Raw genomic sequence first — 21,475 nt, 5'->3', positions numbered from 1 at the left:
AGTTGACTGAGTGACATTGATGAACAGTTCACCTAACATCAGTCCTATACCTATTCACTTTGGATAACCCCAGGTTAATGAGGGAAGCTCCAACATGTGTTAGATAAACTATTAACCAGAGCTGGGTGTTTATGGGCCAAACACCAGCACCCCAACAGTAAGATACACCTTTTTCTCGCACCCTGTGAAGTTCTCAGGAAAATGTGCCATGTCATGTCTGGTGTTATTAGTAGGTTCTGCTACCTTTTAAGATTTCTAAGGGGAAAATGCAGCTGAACAATAAAGTGTACTGGAAAAAAAATGCAGAAAGGAAGTTTAAAAGAGTAGTTGGGGAAGATGAATGAAGTTTCATACTTGAAACAGTTCTCCCAGCTTTCTATAATCTGATGCTAAATCCTCCTCAGTAATGACAGATTTACTCTCACTTCAGACTTTTAGCTCAAGGTAAGGTTTTAGGAATTTGAAAAGAAAAACAAAAACACTTCAAGATACTTTTTCTCTGTCATTGCAATCATCAGTTGGGGGTTACAGAGATAAAGCTAGACAAGTAAAGAAAGGAAATATTTTGCTAGTGTCTAGAAATTTATGGTACTATAAACTGATCAGAGAACCAATTTCTAACTGAGATATACTATCATTACTGCATATTTCCAAATTAGAGTTTAAACACTTTTGTAAATGCTGGAATATTTTAAGAGATGAGAATGTGAAGCATCCACTGTAAATTTATGGAATGGAGCTAATTTAAAAGAGTGGCCTCTATAATTTAAGATGTTGGCAACTAATAATCCTTGGGAAATTGACTTTTGTATGAGATGACTTGCTATTTTAAAATGCAAACTAAATTACTATGTGATCCATTTAAAGGGAGTCTTAATGTTTGACCCTCTACACCTAGATCATGCCTTACTGAAAGAAAAATTTGATATTTGCCATTATGGTGATATTCTTAAAAAACTAAATGAAAGAATTAAAAGAGTAATTATACTAGACTGCTCTTTGGTATAAAATATCCAATTGATAAGGGATTAATGCTTTTATATGTAAGATACACAAATACACTAGATCAAATTGATGATATTTGACTGGCAATGAGTTTAAAAATCCATAACACTAGATATGTTATTGTTAGGCTTAGAAGTTTATTTTACACACAATACATTTTATCTGACAGATTTAAAACAACATATTTTTCATACAATAGAATTTTGGTAGATTATTTGAGCATTGATTATAAACATTAAATTGCACCTAGAGTAATAAGCATTGAAGTTACATCTTCTTTATTGCAGACAGATCACGGATTCAAAGATTTATTTTTGTCTCATGGGTTACCTCAGATATGGATATTTGTCAGCTGCAAGGTTTACATAGGTCAGTGTTCTTCTGGGCTTTGAGTGAACTCTGATATATTCATTGCATGTGTAACCACAGAATGTAATTGTTTTCTTAATTTCTAATGACTAATTTCTGCTCATATATATATATACATATATATGATTGACTTTCTTCTGCACAGCAGAGTTACAGAAATTACTGTATTAGTGCAGGACGTAAAAGTAACTGGGATTAAATCATAGAGAACTGTTGGGGACTGCCATTCTTCAGTGCACAACTATATAGATGGTGAAGTGAAGTCATCCATGATAGAATCTCATTAAGGAACTGGGCACTTAGGATGCTGGAGGGCATATAAATATATATGTTAAAGTACTTAGAATAATTATAAACTGAGAAAAGAGGAAAACTGTGAGCTCGATACCACCTCTGACACATCCTCTTTAAGCAAAGGCTACCTTTCTTGGGAAAAATGGATAATACTTGCATTACTGCATGAAAAGGACCTGGTAAACTTTGAAATGCTACATAAATGTGAACCATTATGTCTGTCTTACTGCAGGCAAGAAAGGCAAAGTTTATAATAGAACAACTGCCTTTAACATATGCCTTGGTGTGGGCTTTGTGATATTGTATGGTTTACCCATAATAATGGATTTAATTTCCATAAAAATCAACAGAATGTAAGCTATTTCTTTAAGAGAAACTTCACTGCCTCAGGGACACAAATCTTCTGAGTCAGAACTTCATTAATATTCATCATTATACGGATAGTTGGGAAGTTCCTGGAATCTAAAAAGGGACAAAAAGACATGTTCAAGTCTTATGCCTTAAAGGAATCTCTGCAACACAACAACTCCAACAACCTACCTCCTCCCACACTGAATCTCCTCAAATACCCAGATAAAGAAATACAATCTTTGTGGTGGATTGTTTTGATTGACCCATGCATCTAAATACTGAGTGAAGACTTAGCTATTGATCCCTCTTGCCTTGGGTTCAAGCAGGCTTTGCTCAGTTTCCTTAAACAAGAAAACATTTCTGAGATACAAGGCAAATAAATGGGTGATATAATAGACCAGGAGAAAGAAATAGCAAAACATTCAAGTATCTTTGCCAAAAAATCCCCAAATGTGGCCACAAAGGGTCAGATGTGACTGAATCAACTGAACAGTAAACATAATACATCCTGAAAGAAAAGTTGTAACTTCTGTTCTGACACTTCAGTAGTGGGCAGTATGACTATGGGCAAATTACTACAATGCCTCAGAAGCTCAATTTCCTCATCTTTAAAATGGAGAACAACATTTTCTGGTCTCCCTAGTTTACAGGGTTATTTCAAGGGTCACTTGAGACTATGGGGTACAAAGGACTTTGCAGCCATAAATCACTATGAAAATGACAATTATTATCATTAAGAAGGACCATATAACAAGGGGTATTTGGAAGGGTCTGATTTAGGAAACTGAAACCAAGAGAGGAGAAGTGAGCTCCACCTGAGTCAAACTGGCAGAAATTGGCAGAGAGAGCAATCAAAGCTTAAATTTAAGACTTGAAATTCAGTGCTTTTCCCATGATAATCATCACACTGCCTCCCTACACCATGGCATACCTTCATCCACATCAATCAACAATCAATAAAGCAGGCTTTGTTCCCACAGCATGCAGGGAATTTAGAGGAGGAAAAGCATTGTGGTGGACTTTAGCCAGGCTCTACTATGAACCCCATTGAATTATGATTTTTTTTGTATAGAAACAGAGAAAAGGAGATATTCCAAGGACAATCAATAGCAGAGTAAATATTCCACTATGCAGCAAGTCAGTCAGTCAGTAAGTGTTTTCTATACCTACCATATGTCAGGCACTATGCTAATCAATGGGGATACAAAGAAAAGCAAAGGATAGTTTGTGCCCTTGAAGAGCATGGAATCTAATGGGGGGACACTGCAATTAAACAAATGTGTAAAACAAACTACATGGATGAAATAATCTAAACAGGGAAGGCATTAGAATTAAGAGGGAATGGGAAAGGCTTCCTGTAGAAGGTAGAATTCTAGTTGGTACATGAAGAAGTCATGAATCTAGGAGGTGGGGCGTGTGGGGGAAGATACCTTGTTTACAAAAAGGCAAGGAGGCCATTGTCACCAGATTGAAGAGTACATGGCAAGGAGTAAAGTGGGAAAAGACTGGAAAGGTGGAGGAGGGGGACGTTATGAAGACCTCTAACTGCCAAACAGAGAAATTTATATTTCCTTCTGGAGATGATAGGAAGCCATGAGGGTTTGTTAGGTGACCTTTGTTAGGTGGCTTAATGGAGAATGGATGGGAGAGGGGGGAGACTTAAGGCAAATAGACTCGTCCAAAACCTATTGCAATGGTTCAGGTATGAGGTGAAGAGGGTCTGCAATCACAGAGATGGCAGTATCAGAAGAGAGAAGACAGAATATTCAAAAGATGTTCCAAAGGTGAAATTGACAGGCTTTGACAACATAGTGAATGTGAGAAGGTGTGGGGTGAGGGATAGTGAGGAGTCAAGGATGACACCTAGGGTCTAAGCCTTGGGGTAGGATGAGAGCTGTGCCCTTGAGAGTAATAGGAGAAGTTTGGATGTGGGCAATATATGGAGGAAAGATAATGAGTTCAGTCTCAGATACAAAAAACAAGGTTTCAAAGTTAAAATAGAGAAAGATATGTACCATGCTTACTTTAATGACTATGTTTACATAATTTCCAAATATCCCTAGGCTAACATGGGACCAGTCACCTAACGAGAATTAAAGCAGTCATGGAAACAGAAGTTGGGCATCTCTGAACCTCACTTCCTAAGGAATTATAGAGTACAAGAATCCTTAAAGGAAATGAGTTTGGAGGAAGTCACACTAAGTTTTCTTCATCTATTCTTGAATGCCTGTGATTATACACTTCCACAGTTACATTACAGAGTGGTGCTATAGCGCTCCTCTTCACAGAATGTAGGCCCTAGGGTACCCTTGAGGCCTAATTTGGACTCCTCAAAGATTATCTAATCCAAACCCTTTTTTTTCGGATTTTCTAAGAAACTGAGATTCAGAGACAATAAGGGATTTTTTTGTTTTTGCGTCATAGTTAATAACCATCAGAGACATAATAAGAACTTAGCTTTCTGACATAAGGTACTGCTCTGTTTGTATGGGCTAAGTTTCATTACTTAAAGTGGACGAAAATGACCTGTTCTGCACCAAAACCATAATAAAATCCATGTGTGGAAAAAATATTTTTTTTCTATTAAACTATCAAAATAGAGATAGGAGGACCACATAGAACAGCCATGTTTGAGGGCAGACAAATGACTTGTTTCAAATATCTTATTGCAATTTTACACTTGAGACTCAGTTACTAAAATGACTTTTTTTATACCTGACCCAGAATAAGTACATAGGAGAGGTCCAGAGTGCTGCTTCAGATAAATGGAAGAGAAGATCTGATGAACATTGTAAAACATTATACCTTGTAAATATTTAACTTCTCTGTGAAGGACTTGAAAAAGGACTCCCTCCTCTAAAGTGCTGCCCCATTCTCCCTGCAGTCACAGAAATCTGAGATAGAAAGATGCTAAGAGCAAAAACTCACTCATTGAGGGTGTAGTAGCGAAAGTTTCTGTTAAGGCCATCAATGACTTTAATGTCTTCTGGAGTCAACTGAAACTCAAACACCTGCCAGAGAAGAGAGATTGTTATAAGTAGGGTCTGTTTATAGCACCTCAGAATGAAACAGGCAAGCTGAATGATGGGAATTTTGTAACTCTGTTCTGGAGTTGGAGGTGTTTAGGGTAGGTGAAAACTAACTAATCCCACTTCGTAGCTCCAGTCTTCTTGTGGGGGGAGCCACCCTTTCCTAACTCCACCTTTTAGAGTCGCAGAACTCCCCTTTATCTAGAACTTTCCATTTGTTTATTCATGAATGCCTTAGGGATTCAGTATATTAATCGTATTCATTCAACATTTAAAAATTTTAATCCTGGTTTATATAGCAAATAATTGCAAAAAATTTCTTGCAAATGTGTTTTCCCCCAAGATAACAATCATATGTATATTTGAACCCAAATAGGTTTGTTTCTGAAAAAAAATTCAAAGTGGTCAAACACACAATGATTTCTATGTATCTACTACAGCAAACTGACCGCTTTTGACTTAGTGCAACATGTTCTTGAAGTTTCTCAACTTGTCAACAAATTGTTCCCAAATAGCCATGGCCACAGGAGTGAAAAGCTTGAGTGAAAACATATTTCTAATAGGTGATCATGTGCATGGCCATACTCTCATTTGCATTCTGTGCATCAGAGAGTTCTTGCTTTCTCTTCTGTTACCATATAACTCGATCTAATCAGTGATATAATCACATGATCAAGATGCATTCTTTTTGCATTTGCATTCCTGCAGTGCAAATAAATGTCAGGCTGTTTGAAATCCATGATCACTTAAAAGTCATTTGAAACTGTCATGGACTATCCCAAGCACTCAGGAGAAACAAAACTTGTATTGTCTCTCATTGCAATATCAAGGCAGCTTGCTGACTTCACTATATCCTCCACTTATGACAACATTATTCAATTTAAATGAACTGGTCAGCAACACTTCTCAGTGTTTCAGTAGAGTTTCTTTGAGTGCGTAGCCAGTATGCTGGTGGAAAAGAATGAAGTTATATCTGAAGAAATTCTCTCCTGAAAAGATCAATGTAGCTATAAAAATTGTTTTAAAATGAAGCAATATATACAATTACAACTTATATATATATATATATATAAATATATATTTATCATTTCATACAATGTTTCTTATTAACCAGTAGAAAAGTTCATTTTTTATATCTTCTCTGTTTATTTTTCACAATTGGTTGGGTGGCTAAAAATTTTAAATGAACTTGCATCTTCAAACAAGATACCTTCTAAAATTCTCCTACCATTTTCCATCACACTATGGGAGCAAGCATTTTCACTTTATTCTTTTTTTAAATTAAAATACAAACATAAACTTCATGTGGAAACAATTTAAATGTGTATATCTATTGTTAAGTCAAATATGATAAAGTTCTGTTCAAATAAAAAAGTTCCCTATCAAAATTAAGATTATATATGAAAATTAGGTAATGTTAAACTTGGAAATTATAAAACAGAATCAAAAGGATGAAAAAATAGAAGACAATGTGAAGTATCTCATTGGAAAAACCACAGGCCTGGAAAATGGATCCAGGACAGATAATTTAAAAAAGGATTGGACTATCCAAAATTCATGATCAAAAAAAGAGCCTAGACATCATCCTTCAAGAAATTATCAAGAAAAATTGCCCTAATATTCTAGAACCAGAGGGTAAAGTAGAAACAGAAAGAATCCACCAATTACCTCATGAAAGAGATCCCAAAAGGAAAATTCCTAGGAATACTGTAGCCAAATTTCAGAGTTCCCATGTCAAGGAGAAAATATAACAAGCACTCAGACAGAAACAATTCAAATATTGTAGAAACAATCAGGATTACACAAGATTTAGCAGCTTCTACACTATTGGACCGGAGAGCTTGGAATATGATAATCTAGAGGTCAAAGGAGATGGCATTAAAACCAAGAATCACCTACCCAGAAAAACTGAGTATAATACTTAAGGGGAAAAAATGGAACTTCAGTGAAATAGAGGACTTCCAAGTATTGTTGCAAAGACTAAATCTGAATAGAAAATTTGACTTTCAAATATAAGAACCAAGAGAAGCATGAAAAGGTAAACAGGAAAGAGAAACCATAAAACACTTGTTAAAGGTGAATTCTTTACATTCCTACATAGAAAGATGACATTTGGCATTCATGAAATCTTTCTCAGTATTAGGATGGTTAGAGGGAATAGATAGATAGATACATAGATAGATACATAGATAGATACATAGATAGATAGATATACGCACACATACACACACACACACACACACACATATATAATATGTGTGTATGTGTATGTATATGTATGTATGTATATAGAGGGGAGTGCACAGGAAGAAGGTATGATATCTAAAAAAGAAATTAAAGCTTGAGAGGAATGTGCTAGGAGAAAGAGAAAAGGATAGGTAAAATGAAGTAAATCATCTCACACAAAAGAGGCAAAAGAGAGCTTTTACAATGGAGGGGAAGAGAGGGAAGGTGACAGGGAATAAGTGAGCCTACTTTTCATTGGATTTGGCTCCAGGATGGAATAACAAACACATTCAATTGGAAATGGAAGTTTATCTCACACTACAGGAAAGCAGGGGGTGAAGGAGAAAAGAAAGAGGGAATAATAAAAGGGATAGCAGATTGGGGGAAGGGGTACTTCGAAGCAAACACTTTGGGAGAAGGACAGGTCAAAGGGGAGAATAGAATAAATGGATGGCAGGACAGGATAGAGGGAAATGTAGTTAGTCATTCACAATATCGCTGTTATGGAAGTGTTTTGCATCACTATACATGTATAACCCACATTGAACTGCTTATCTTCTCAATGATTGGGGGGTGGGAGGAAGGGAGAGAATGGGCAACTCAAAGCTTTAAAAATGAATGCTAAAAATTATTTTTAAATGCAACTAGGAAATGAGATATATAGGCAATGGTGTATAGAAATCTATCTTACCCTATAGGAAAATAGAAGGGAGGGGGATGGGGGTGATAGAAGGGAGGGCAGATTGGAGGGAAGGGTAATTAGAATATATACTATCCTAGGGTGGGGGCAGGTGAAAGATGGGGAGGAAATTTGAAATAAAAATTTTTCTGGAAGTGAATCTTGAAAACTTAAAATAAATAAATTTATTTTAAAAATAAAAAATAAATTTTAAAAAAGGTTAGACAAATGAAAAAGGAGATACATGAGCTAACTGAATGAGACAATTGCTGAGAAATTATTATCGGTCAAGGGAAGCTAATGACTCGATGAGACATCAAGAATCCATCAAACAAAATGAAAAATAGAAGAAAATGTGAAATGTCTCAATGGAAAAAAACTAACCTGGAAAATAGATAAAAGGGAGAAAATTGAAAACAATTGCAACTATGATCAGAGACAGAGATTTGGGACATCATATTGCAAGAAAGTATCAAGAAAAACTGCCCTGATATCCTAGAACCAGAAAGTAAAATCAAATTAAAAGAATCCATCCATCACATCCTGAAACAGGACCACAAAGGAAGACTCCCAGGAATATTATAGCTAAACTCCACAACTCCTAGATCAAGCAAATGATACCTCAAGCAGCCAGGAAGAAACAACTGAAATACTGTGGAGCCAAGTCAGGATTATACAGGATTTAGCAGCTTCTACATCAAAGGACTGAAGGGCTTGGAATATGATATTCCAAAAGGCAAAGAACTAGTATCACAACCAAAAATCATCTACCTAGCAAAACTCAATATGTAACCCTCAAGAAGAAAAATGGATATTTAGTGAAAAAGTGAGCTTTCAAGCATTCCTGATAAAAAGACCAGAGCTGAACAGAAAATGTGACTTACAAATACAGGACAGAAGAGAGACATAAAAAGGAAAAGAGGAAAGAGGAAAAAAAACATAAGGGATTCAATAGTGGTAAACTGTTTACATGCCTACATGGGAAGATGATATGTGTAATTTTTAAGAAGGGTATAACTAGTAGAAGGAAAGTACAGAGAGAGCGGGTTTGGGCATAAGTTGATTTTGATGAGATGACATTAAAAAAAAAGAGAGATGGAAAAGAGGATTTGCACTGGGAGAAGTGGAAAAAGAGAGGTAGAATGGAAAAATTATTTCACATGAAAGAGGCTTAGAGAGGGAATAACATACAAACTGAGATGGATATAGAAATCTGTGTCACCATACTGTGAAGCAGAAGGAGAGGGGGATAAGACAAGCAGGGAAACTGATAGAAGGGATAACAGATGGAGGTAAATGGTGGCCAGCAAAACACTGGTGAGGAGGGGCAGGGTAGAAATGATGAAAAGAATCAACAGGGGAAAATAAGATGGAAGAAAACACACAATAATCGTAACTGTAAATGTGAATGGACTATACTCACCCATAAAAGGGAAGAAAACACCAAAGTGGGTTAAAAACAAGAATCCTAAAATATATGGTCTACAAGAAACACATCTGAAGAACAGACACACAGTAAAGGGAAGGGGCTGGAGCAGAATCCATTATACTTCAGCTGAAGTACTAATTAAAAAAGAAAAGTTAGAGACACACATCAGCTCAACTTAAAGATCTGTACCTTCTGACTGAAAGAACCAAAAGCTACAACACTCAGCCAACATCATGAATCGGAAAAAGCAGACGAAAAGTGAAAAAACCATAGAATCTTTCTATGGGGATAAGGACCAAAACACAAACACCAAAGAGGTTAGAGCTGAGACCATACTTCCATCTGAAACCTCAGATGGGACTATGAATTTCTCGCAAGCACAACTAGATTACCTGGAACGTCTGAAGAAGGATATAAAAGAAAAACTGGCCAATGATTTTAAAACTATAAAAAAAGAATTCACTGATGAGAACATCACCCTGAAAAAGAAAATTGAAGAAATGGAAAAGGAAGTTCAAAAATTAACTGGAGAGAATAATTCCCTAAAAGGAAGAGCTAATCAAATGGAAAAGGAAACCCAAAACCTAATTGGGAAAATTGATCAGATGGAAAAGGAAACCCAAAACCTAACTGGGAAAATTGGTCGATTGGAAAAAGAAGTACAAAAATTAAATGGAGAAAATAGCTCCTTAAAGGGAAAAATTGGTCAGATGGAAAAGGAGATGGAAAAGCTAACTGAAGAAAACACTACGATGAAGATTAGAATTGGGCAAGTAGAAACTAATGACTCAATGAGGCAACAAGAATCAGTCAAACAAAATCTAAAGAATGAAAAGGTAGAAGAAAATGTAAAATATTTAATTGGAAAAACAACTGACCTGGAAAATAGATCCAGGAGAGAAAATCTAAGAATTATTGGCCTGCCAGAAACCCATGATGAAGAAAAGAGTCTGGACAATATCTTCCAGGAAATCATCAAGGAAAACTGTCCAGAAGTACTAGACTCAGAGGGCAAAATAGTCATCGAAAGAATCCACCGTTCCCCTCCCGAAAGGGATCCCAAACTCAAAACCCCAAGAAATATAGTTGCCAAATTCCAGAGCTATCAAGTGAAGGAGAAAATACTACAAGCAGCCAGAAAGAAACAATTCAAATATCAAGGACACACAGTCAGGATCACACAGGACCTTGCAGCTTCTACATTAAAAGATCGAAAGAATTGGAACCCAATATTCCATAAGGCAAAGGAGTTGGGACTTCAACCAAGGATCAACTACCTAGCAAAGTTCAGCATAACATTTCAGGCAAGGAGAAAGTCATTCAACGAAATAAGGGATTTCCAGAGCTTCCTGACCAAAACACCAGAACTCAATAGACAATTTGATCTTCAAATGCAGGTCTCCAGAGAATCATAAAAAGGTAAACAGAGGGGAAAAAACAAAAACAAAAACTTGCTACTCAATTAGGGCAAACTGTTTACCTCCCTATAAGGGAAGATGATACCTGTTAATCTTGAGAACTGTGCAGCTATTATGATAAAAGGGATATATGTAGAGGGAACGGGCATAAAGTAAATGATGTCATGTCAAAAATATGATTTAAGTATGAGAAGGGAATGTAATAGGAGGTGTGGAAAGGGGGAAGCAGAAAATGGCAAATTATATCACAGGAAGAAGTACAAAACTATAGTAGAGGGAAGGAGGGGAGGGAGATGAGCATTGTTTGAGAGGTACTCTCATCTGATTTGTTTAAAGGAGGGAACAATAATCTTAAGTAGATAAGCCTAACTAGCTCTATAGGTAGTAGGAGGGGAAGGGGGAAGAAAGGGGAGGGTGGCTAAAAGGGAGGAAAGAAGCAATAAGAGTAAAGGGAACTAAAAGGGAGGGGGGCTAAAAGAAGGAGGGGAAGGCTGCAGGAGGAGGGGGAGAAAAGTGAATACTATTGAGGAGGGGAAGGGAGACGGGAGAGCTAAAAGCACAAATGGTGGGAAAGAGGTTGGAGGGAAATACACAGATTGTAATCATAACTGTGAATGTGAATGGAATGAACTCTCCCATAAAACGGAGATGGATAGCAGAATGGATTAAAAACCATAATCCAACAATATGCTGCTTACAAGAAACACATTTGAAATGGGGGGATACACATAGGATAAAGGTCAAAGGATGGAGCAGAATATATTGTGCTTCAGCTCATGTAAGAAAGGCAGGAGTAGCAATCCTAATCTCAGACAAAGCAAAAGCAGAAATAGATCTAATCAAAAGGGATAAGGATGGAAACTATATCCTGCTAAAAGGCACCATAGACAATGAAGCAATATCATTACTAAACATGTATGCTCCAAGTGGTATAGCATCCAGATTCTTAGAGGAGAGGTTGGGGGAGTTGAAGGAAGAAATTGATAGCAAAACTATACTAGTGGGGGACCTCAACCTCCTCCTCTCTGAACTCGATAAATCCAACCTCAAAATAAACAAGAAAGAGGTTAAGGAGGTAAATAAAACTCTGGATAAGGTAGATATGATAGATCTTTGGAGAAAATTAAATGGGAATAGAAAGGAATATACATTTTTCTCAGCGGTACATGGAGCATTTACAAAAATTGACCATGTACTAGGACATAAAAATCTCACAATCCAGTGCAGAAAGGTAGAGATAATCAATGCATCCTTTTCAGATCATAATGCATTAAAAATTACATGTAATAAAAGGCCATGCAAAGAGAAACCAAAAATCAATTGGAAACTAAATAATCTAATTCTAAAGAAGGGTTGGGTTAAAGAAGAAATCATAGAAACAATCAACAATTTCATTCAAGAGAATGACAATAGTGAGACAACATACCAAAACTTATGGGATACTGCAAAAGCAGTTATTAGGGGAAGTTTTATATCTCTGAATGCTTACATAAATAAAATAGAGAAAGAGGAGATCAATGACTTAGGCTTGCAGTTGAAAAAGCTAGAAAAAGAACAAATTGAAAATCCCCAAGTAAATACCAAATTAGAAATACTGAAAACCAAAGGAGAGATTAATAAAATTGAAATTAAGAAAACTATTGAATTAATAAATAAAACCAATAGTTGGTTTTATGAAAAAACCAATAAAATTGATAAACCTTTGGTGAATCTGATTAAAAAAAAGAAAGAAGAAAACCAAATTCCTAATATTAAAAATGAAAGGGGTGAACTCACCTCCAATGAGGAGGAAATTAAAACAATAATTAGAAACTACTTTGCCCAACTTTATGCCCACAAATTCGATAATCTAAATGAGATGGATGAATATTTTAAAAAATACAAATTGCCCAGATTAACAGAAGAGGAAGTTGAATACTTAAACAACCCCATCTCAGAAAAAGAAATTGAACAAGCCATCAATGAACTCCCTAGGAAAAAATCTCCAGGGCCAGATGGATTCACAAGTGAATTCTATCAAACATTTAAAGAACAGTTAATTCCAATACTACGTACACTATTCTTGAAAATTGGGGAAGAAGGAGTCCTCCCAAATTCTTTCTATGATACAAATATGGTTTTGATACCCAAACCAGGAAGAGACAAAACAGAGAAAGAAAATTATAGACCAATTTCCCTAATGAATATAGATGCAAAAATTTTAAATAAGATTTCACCAAAACGAATACAGCATCTTATCACGAGATTAATACATTATGATCAGGTAGGATTCATACCAGGACTACAGGGCTGGTTCAATATTAGGAAAACTATTAGCATTATCGATCACATCAACAACAAAGCTAACAAAAACCACATGATTATCTCAATAGATGCAGAAAAAGCTTTTGACAAAATACAACATCCATTCCTACTAAAAACATTGGAGAATGTAGGAATAAAGGGAACTTTCCATAAAATAATAAGCAGTATCTATCTAAAACCTTCAGCAAGCATTATATGCAATGGGGATAAGCTAGATGCATTCCCAATAAGATCAGGGGTGAAACAAGGTTGTCCATTATCACCACTATTATTTAATATGGTACTAGAAATGTTAGCTGTAGCAATTAGACAAGATAAAGATATCCAAGGAATTAAAATAGCCAAAGAAGAAACTAAGTTATCACTCTTTGCAGATGATATGATGATTTACCTAGAGAATCCCAGAGATTCAAGTAAAAAATTACTAGAATTAATAAACAACTTTGGCAAAGTTGCAGGGTACAAAATAAACCCACACAAATCTTCTGCATTCCTATATATTAGCAACAAAGTCCAACAGCAAGAGATAGAAAGAGAAATCCCATTTAAAGTAAGGGTAGACAGTATAAAATACTTAGGAGTCTACCTGCCAAAACAAACCCAGGGATTATATGAACACAATTACAAGACACTTTTTGCACAAATAAAGTCAGATTTAAGTAAGTGGAAAAACATTAGTTGCTCATGGGTAGGCCGGGCTAATATAATAAAAATGACAATTCTACCCAAATTAATATACTTATTTAGTGCCATACCAATTAAACTATCAGACAATTACTTTCTAGAGCTGGACAAAATAATATCAAAATTCATTTGGAAAAACAAAAGGTCCAGAATATCAAAGGGACTAATGAAAAGAAATGCTTGGGAAGGTGGCCTAGAGCTACCAGACCTCAAACTGTACTATAAAGCAGCAATTATCAAAACCACTTGGTATTGGCTAAGAAACAGAGAGGTAGACAAGTGGAATAGACTTGGCACTCAAGATGCAGTAGGCAAGGAATATAGCAACCTTCTGTTTGATAAACCCAAGGACCCCAGCTTCTGGGATAAGAACTCATTGTTTGACAAAAATTGCTGGGAAAACTGGATAACAGTGTGGCGGAAATTAGGCATAGACCCATACCTGACACCGTACACAAGAATAAAGTCCAAATGGGTACATGATTTAGGTATAAAGATTGATACCATGAATAAACTGGAGAAGCAAGGAATAGTGTATTTATCAGATCTATGGAGAAGGGAAGAATTCTTTACTAAAGGAGAGATAGAATGCATTATGAAATGCAAAATGGATAACTTTGATTACATTAAACTGAGAAGTTTTTGCACAACCAAACCCAATGCAACCAAAATCCGGAGGGATGTAGTAAATTGGGAAAGAATTTTTACAGCTAAGCTCGGGAATAAAGGCCTCATTTCTAGAATATATAGAGAACTGATCCAAATGTACAATCATACAAGTCATTCCCCAATTGATAAATGGTCAAAGGATATGAACAGGCAATTTTCAGAGGAAGAAATTAAAGCTATCTATAATCATATGAAAAAATGCTCTAAATCACTATTGGTTAGAGAGATGCAAATCAAAACAACTCTGAGGTACCACATCACACCTATAAGATTGGCAAACATGACAGAACAAGAAAATGATAAATGCTGGAGAGGATGTGGGAAAGTTGGAACACTAATTCATTGTTGGTGGAGCTGCGAGCGCATCCAACCATTCTGGAGAGCAATTTGGAACTATGCCCAAAGGGCTACAAAAATGTGCATACCCTTTGACCCAGCAATATCGCTACTAGGACTATATCCCCAAGAGATCATAAAAATGGGAAAGGGTCCCACATGTACAAAAATATTTATAGCAGCTCTCTATGTAGTTGCCAAAAACTGGAAGTCAAGGGGATGTCCATCAATTGGGGAATGGCTGAATAAATTATGGTATATGAATGTAATGGAGTACTATTGTGCCATAAGAAATGATGAACAAGAAGACTTCAGAGAGGCCTGGAAGGACTTATATGACCTGATGCTGAGTGAAAGGAGCAGAACCAGGAGAACTTTATGCACAGCAACAACCACAGTGTGTGAGAGTTTTTTCTGGTAGACTTAGATTTTTGTAATAACACAAGAACTTCTTACCAAAAAAAAAAAAAAAATCCCAATGGAGGATCTCAAGGCAAAATGCCTGCCACACTCAGAGAGAGAAATATGGAAGTCACTCACATATTGTAGCAGATCATGTTTGTGTATGTGTATGTGTTTGTGTATCATGTTCTGATTTGTTATACGATTTCTTTCATTTATCTTAGTCTGACTACATAGCATGACTATAGTGAAAATATACTCAATAGGAAAGTATATGTAGAATCTATACAGAATTGTATGCAGTCGTGGGGAGGGAGGGGGGGAGTGGGGGGTAGGTGGGAGGGATAAAATCACAATTGTATGGCAGTGATTGTTAAACATTACAAAATAAAAAATAAAAAAATAAAAATAAAAAAAAAAAAAGAAAAGTTAACAATTTTAAAATACAAAGAAATTCTGAATGTGATGTCTATCCTCTCAGACAGCCAGAAGGGTGAGGAGAATGATAAAAGAGTGGGAAGGAAGGACAGAGTCTACTTTTCTCAGATCTCCTGAAAAGACATTTCAAATTAAATATCTGACACATCTCAAATTTAAAAAAAATTTCAAAAAAGAAATCATTTTCATTTTCCCCCCAAAATAATACTGAATCTAAATTTCCCAATTTCTGTAAAAAGAAACACAAATTTTCCAGTCTCTCATGCTAATTATCTTGGTGTTATCCTCAATTCCTCTTTTTCTCTCACTCCACAAATATATTCAGTTGCCAAATCTTGCTGTTTCTGCCTCAACATCTGACATCTCATCTCATCTGTCTGCTCAGATGGCTACCATAATAAATTATCACCTGGATTATTGATCACTTTCCTTCAAGTCACTCCCCAGTTCAGTCCTTTGTCCTCATTGCTTATAAATTCATTAACCTTAAGTGCAGGTCTCACTGTATCATTCCATTATTCAATAAAATCTTTATCACCTTGAGGATAAAATATAAACTTTTCCACAATATGGCCCCAATCTATCTTTCTCTTGGTTGCTCGCACAGGACACTACATCTCCTATCATCTTCCCTTTGTATAAGCCATCCCTTATGCCTTAAAGGCATTCTCTCTTCACCTCTACCTCACGGAATCCCTTTCTTCCTTGGGTTTATCTCAAGTACCAACTTCTATATGAATTTCCTCCTGATCCCTTTAACTGCTAATGCTCTGCCTACCTTACTACTATGCATTTATCTAATTTGTATTTTTCTTTATATTATATATATACATGATATAATGTGGATAAATACAAACCAGATATTGAAAAGTGTGTGTGACATTTTTGTCACATACACTGTCTCCTTAGAAAATTGAAGTGAACAAGTTGTTTCTTGGAGGTCTTTTGAGAATAGCAGAGAATGTGGGTGAAGTCTCACATCTATCCACCAGACTGAATCACTGAAGGCCGCTAGTCTTCAGGAATCATCTCTCTAATGACCAGTTTTCAGACTCCCCTATCTTTCATCATTTTCTGCAATATTCCATTCACCAACACCAGTGTTTGTGCAGCTGCTTAAACCAACTCTGCCCCTGCCTCTTTACCTCAAAGTTCTCCTTGATCTCCTTTTCACTGCGGCTCCCTGCCAAGACTACCACCCCTCGTTGAATCTGGTATCGGAGAGCAACCTGGGCTGGGGATCGATTGTGCTTCTTGGCGATGGCTCCCAAGACTGGTTCTTCTAGGACAATGGGAGCTTTTTCATCTACCCTACAAGGGAAAACAAAGATTTTGAGATCTCTGCTCAGGGAAATGGAGAAGAGCTCAATGCTATGTAGATAGTAATCACCCTTTAGCTTTTTTATATTTTTCAAAGTATTTCCATAAATGTATCATTTGAACCTCATAATAATACAAGACGGAGATGGGATTAAAGTTATAGCTTCTCTTTACATACAGTGAAATAGGGCTTTAGAAAGGTTAAATTATTTCTTCAAGATCATGCAACTAGTAAAGTGCTAGAAGTCAAATGGGAGTCAAATACAGTTTACTATAATCCCACAATCAATGCTCTTTCCACTACTCAATGTTGCACAATTTGTAAGCATACGAAAATTTAAGTAATCAGTGTAATTAGTGATTAAGGAATCAATTACAGACCCCCTTTCTCACCATTGAGGATCTCTCTGGGTTCCCAAAGCACTGTGTGCTACCAATATGATATCTTTGCACTTGCAGAACTCCAACAATTTGCTCTGATTCAGGTAAGGATGACATTCCACCTGCAGTACAACAAATACTGAAATTTTACCTTAGAAAAATAAGGTGTATGAAGCCAGAAAGAACAATATTAAACATTTTAACAACTGAAGGACTTGAGAAATACCCCAAACACACCTCAAATCACATAATGCTAGTACAATATTTGTCTACTTAAGGCCCTTTCCATGTACAGCCATTAGTTCTGAAAGGGGCAGAAAAAGTAGTTTTGAATAAAGGAAAAGACTAAAATCAAATGATAAAGGATGTAAGATTCAGATAATGCCACTGATGGATAGTTTGACACCTGAAAGAAGTAGGAAAAGAACTTTCATTTAATGAAAAACTTTACATATGTTGAAAGAAACAGAGCTTTCAGGTATTAGTTATCTGAGCAGTTCTGAAAAGAATCAACTATTTAATAGAAATAGACTCAAAAGACCATATGGATTTTATTAGATGAAACCTTGCATATCTGAAAAATTTTCCATTTGAAAGGATTAAAGAAATAAATTTTGCATATTAAAAACTAGGAAAATGTGAGTAGGAAGAAATAGTTTCAAGAACAAAAAATGTGATGTAGGATTATGATGAAGATAAGAATTATAGGGAGTTATTGTCCCTCCATTCATTTGTCAGGCTAGGACAAAAACTGCACTAGAAAAAGAATTGTTTTACCTGATTGCAGACAGGTTTATATTTCAGCCCAGTTTTGTTCAGGATCATCTCCAATTGCCTGCGGTTGAAGTTGGACACTCCAATAGATTTCACAAGGCCTGCATCCTTACATTTCTCCATGGCCTGAGTAGAGAAGGACTGTGAACCACTATAGAACCTTGGAGACCATGTTGAGTAGAATCCCCCATTGATCACCTAGCCTTGGTTTTTTCACTTCCTTGCCTCTAATTTGAAAAAAGAACCTCAGGAGAGGTCATACCACAGAATTAAAAGCTGGAAGGGACTTTAGATGCAATTTAGTTAAAACTTCTCTTTCTTTCCTTTTTTGGTCAAGGAAAGCAGGATCAAGAGAAATTATTGCCAAGTGCAACATAGTGAGCAACCAAACTATGGTTTGAGTACTGGTCTTCTGACCTCTTTGCTATGCTGGTTCAGAAGACAGCTCTTCATCAGGCATATTTCTAGTTTTAAAAAGCAAATATTAACTGAGTTTCATCTATGTGACACTGACTCCCATATACATTTTCAATCAAAGTATGAAAATTTGGAAGTTAGGTGACAATTTCAGGAAATGAAATTTAAAATCTTATGATCCAAAGGCAAGGTATTCCAAAATATCGAATTAACCTTTCAGTCTGAAATGGGTGACAAAATCTCTACTGCCAAGAAACAAAAACAGTAACAATCACCAGAAAAAGAAATCTCCCACCTTCAGCTTTTATCTACTTTCTCTTGTCTTTACTTTTTGTTATTTTCTAGCACACCAATTACTCTCTCACTTGCCATTCCCATTCAGTGAGTCCTGGGTTCTTTCCCCTTCATCTGAATATGACAAGATGTCTAAATTTCTGGGAGGCTAGAAGAAACCCTGGGAGTGCACCTCTTCTCTTCTCTCCATCCTATAACCCACCTCAAGGGACCCAAGATCCTATTGTTACAAACAGAGGGTGCTTCAACAACATCTTAAAGTACATCATTCTTAAAGTACATAATTCCCTGGATTTTCTGATTAGTGTGTCAATCCTCATTTAATCCCCAATTACATTCATTTTATATTAATATGGAATAATAGAGTATATCACTAGGGTCAAGAGACTTCACTATCTTTTGGTCCAATTGCCCTCATTCTTCAAATGATAGCTGATATAACTCACTCAGCATCCCCAAATCAGTGTCAGAGCTAAAGTTAGAGGTTTGTGTTTCTAGCCATGCACATATTCCATTTCACAAGCTGCCTTCCATCCTTTCATTTGATAAAATTCACTTTCAACTTAAAATTAGAAGTCTAGGTTTCTAGCCCTGTACGTATTCCATTTAACAAAGTGTCTTGCATCTGTTCATTTGATAAAATTCAGTTCCAGCTACCTGAGGATCTTCCTCTCCAGTTACAATAACTTTTAGGTGGGATAACTTCACCTCAAAGCAACAGGATATTTTTTGGTGTCTGTTTCCACAATTCACCTACCTCCCAAGTATCACGCAAATCTACAGAGTCACCGATCGGTTTCTGATTTTCATCCATTGGATATATCTCCTTGCCAGGCTGTAATTGGAGAAGGAAAACTTGTCTTTTGGAGACTGTCAAGCAAGTGAGTGATTCTATTCAATTCAATATACTTTGTATGTTGCATAAGGCACAGTGCCAGATGCCACAAATAAAACATGAAATGATGTTGAATTTCTGGACTTATAGGAGCTTATCAACTAATAGAAATCAAATACTTAGATAAATATAATACAAATTCAAAGGATCAGAGATCTAGACCTGGAAAAAATTTTAGAGATCATGTAAATCAAACCTTTTTATTTTGTGATATATTTAAAACTTTATTGATAATTTTACACAAAACATTTATCAACAAACATTTAATTAAATCCCATAAAGGAGGATATTTCCTGGAAGAAATAAGGAAAACTGTCTAATTTAATCACATGGTTCTGTATGTGCAAGTAACACTTTTTAATTTGGTAGTATATTGACATTTAAAAAGAAAAGGTATGTCCTTTAACTTGAAAAGCCTATAAGATTGTAGCCATGTATATTCATTCAGTCACTCACTCATAAAACAATGATTAATCAACTATGAGAGCTTAGTGGCCCTGAGCTAGACTCTGGGTTTACAAAAAGGAAAAATTCACTATTGGACAGCTTTAGTAATTCCTATTTTGTAATCTGTGGCCCAGAACCAAACTGCTAAACCTTTCATTCATTTTTATTTCTTTGCCTTCCATAGTTGTAGGTTTTTTTGGTTGAATAAATCCAGCCCCCCCAACACATTCATTCTTCTTCCCTCTTGCACTCTCATCTTCTCCCTCCTCAGTTCAGTAAAGTCTGCTGTTCATTTTATCTTTTTTCTTTATGCTAGCACAGATGATAGTATGATTCATGTATCCCATCAACCGCAATCTTCTCTTTCTGTAGAGTATCTCCTTTAAAGACCCATACAATTTTTCTTTCCTCCTCACTGACCAAAAGATATAGTGAGGTTCCCCTTTTAATATGTAAGCATTGGAACATCATCCTGACTCTTATGGCTACTTGGACTTGTTGACATTTCACAAATTACTTTGATCCCTTGCATTTTGTTTTAGACTCAACTGAGGCTAAGTGACTTGATCAGTCATACATCTGGTGAGAATGTGAGGACAAATTTGAACTCAGGTTGAAATGTGAATTGAAGTCCTCCTTATTCAAAGGCCTGTGCTCTATCGACTGTACCACCTAGCTGCTCCTGCCCCTTACGTTTTAAAAGCTGTTAAAGAAGGCAGCCTCCAGAAGTACAGTCAGGCAGCCCATATCCCACATACTTGCTTTAGCAGAACTAAACTTCATATGACACAGAACAAATGATCATAAATTACTGAGAAACTGTAGTAAGTAAAATCTTCTACTCCAGAATTATACAAAATCATTCAGCAGCCCACAGACAAGAAAAGCACGCCCTTTCCCTCCTCCTGAGCATAATCTATAGTCTGCAATGTTCTAGGACTAGGTTCTGCAAGAATGGAGGACTCACATGAGAAAGCTCTAGGGTAAAGACCTTGAAAACCCTGGGGAGGAACAGCTGGAAGAATTACTGACATGCTACTGAGCTTAGGTCAGAACAGCCAAGATCAAAGATAAGAGGATCTAAACACTCTGAAATGTGATGCCATGGATGAGCCTTAAAACCCAGCTCTACAAATGTCAGAGAACATGGGAAGCCAAATTCTAAGAGATGGAGGTCAGTGCAACAACCCAAGGAATCATGGCAGAGCCAAGATGGTGGAGTAGTAGGACAGGTCTATTCTAGCTGTACCCCCATAACCCTTAAAATTTGAGCAAAAGAAATGACTCTAAACAACTTCTAGAGCAGCAAAAGCC

The 21,475-nt window shown here is 36.3% G+C and overlaps 1 protein-coding gene across 7 annotated transcripts in view; it reads right to left on the bottom strand.

Moving 5' to 3' along the window:
* The window catches only part of LOC140533865 (prostaglandin-E(2) 9-reductase-like), a 148,554-nt gene that overhangs the window by 82,339 nt on the left and 44,740 nt on the right, over positions 1-21,475 (bottom strand). For 5 of the 7 annotated variants that reach the window (XM_072654196.1, XM_072654191.1, XM_072654197.1 and 2 more), the window contains 6 exons: positions 19,577-19,654; positions 18,112-18,234; positions 17,347-17,456; positions 16,779-16,944; positions 4,948-5,030; positions 1,123-2,130 (listed from right to left, as the gene is read on the bottom strand). In XM_072654196.1, the coding sequence (XP_072510297.1) occupies positions 2,088-2,130; positions 4,948-5,030; positions 16,779-16,944; positions 17,347-17,456; positions 18,112-18,234; positions 19,577-19,654 (603 nt within the window). In that variant the 3' untranslated portion in view covers positions 1,123-2,087. Of the gene's footprint in view, positions 1-1,122; positions 2,131-4,947; positions 5,031-16,778; positions 16,945-17,346; positions 17,457-18,111; positions 18,235-19,576; positions 19,655-21,475 lie in introns of those variants that run through there. The other 2 variants (XR_011977084.1, XM_072654194.1) reach the window with 1 other exon arrangement.

The sequence above is a fragment of the Notamacropus eugenii genome, chromosome 3 (genome assembly GCF_028372415.1).
Source record: "Notamacropus eugenii isolate mMacEug1 chromosome 3, mMacEug1.pri_v2, whole genome shotgun sequence".
Classification (NCBI taxonomy): domain Eukaryota; kingdom Metazoa; phylum Chordata; class Mammalia; order Diprotodontia; family Macropodidae; genus Notamacropus; species Notamacropus eugenii.
This window is presented reverse-complemented; position numbering and strand designations above follow the sequence as displayed.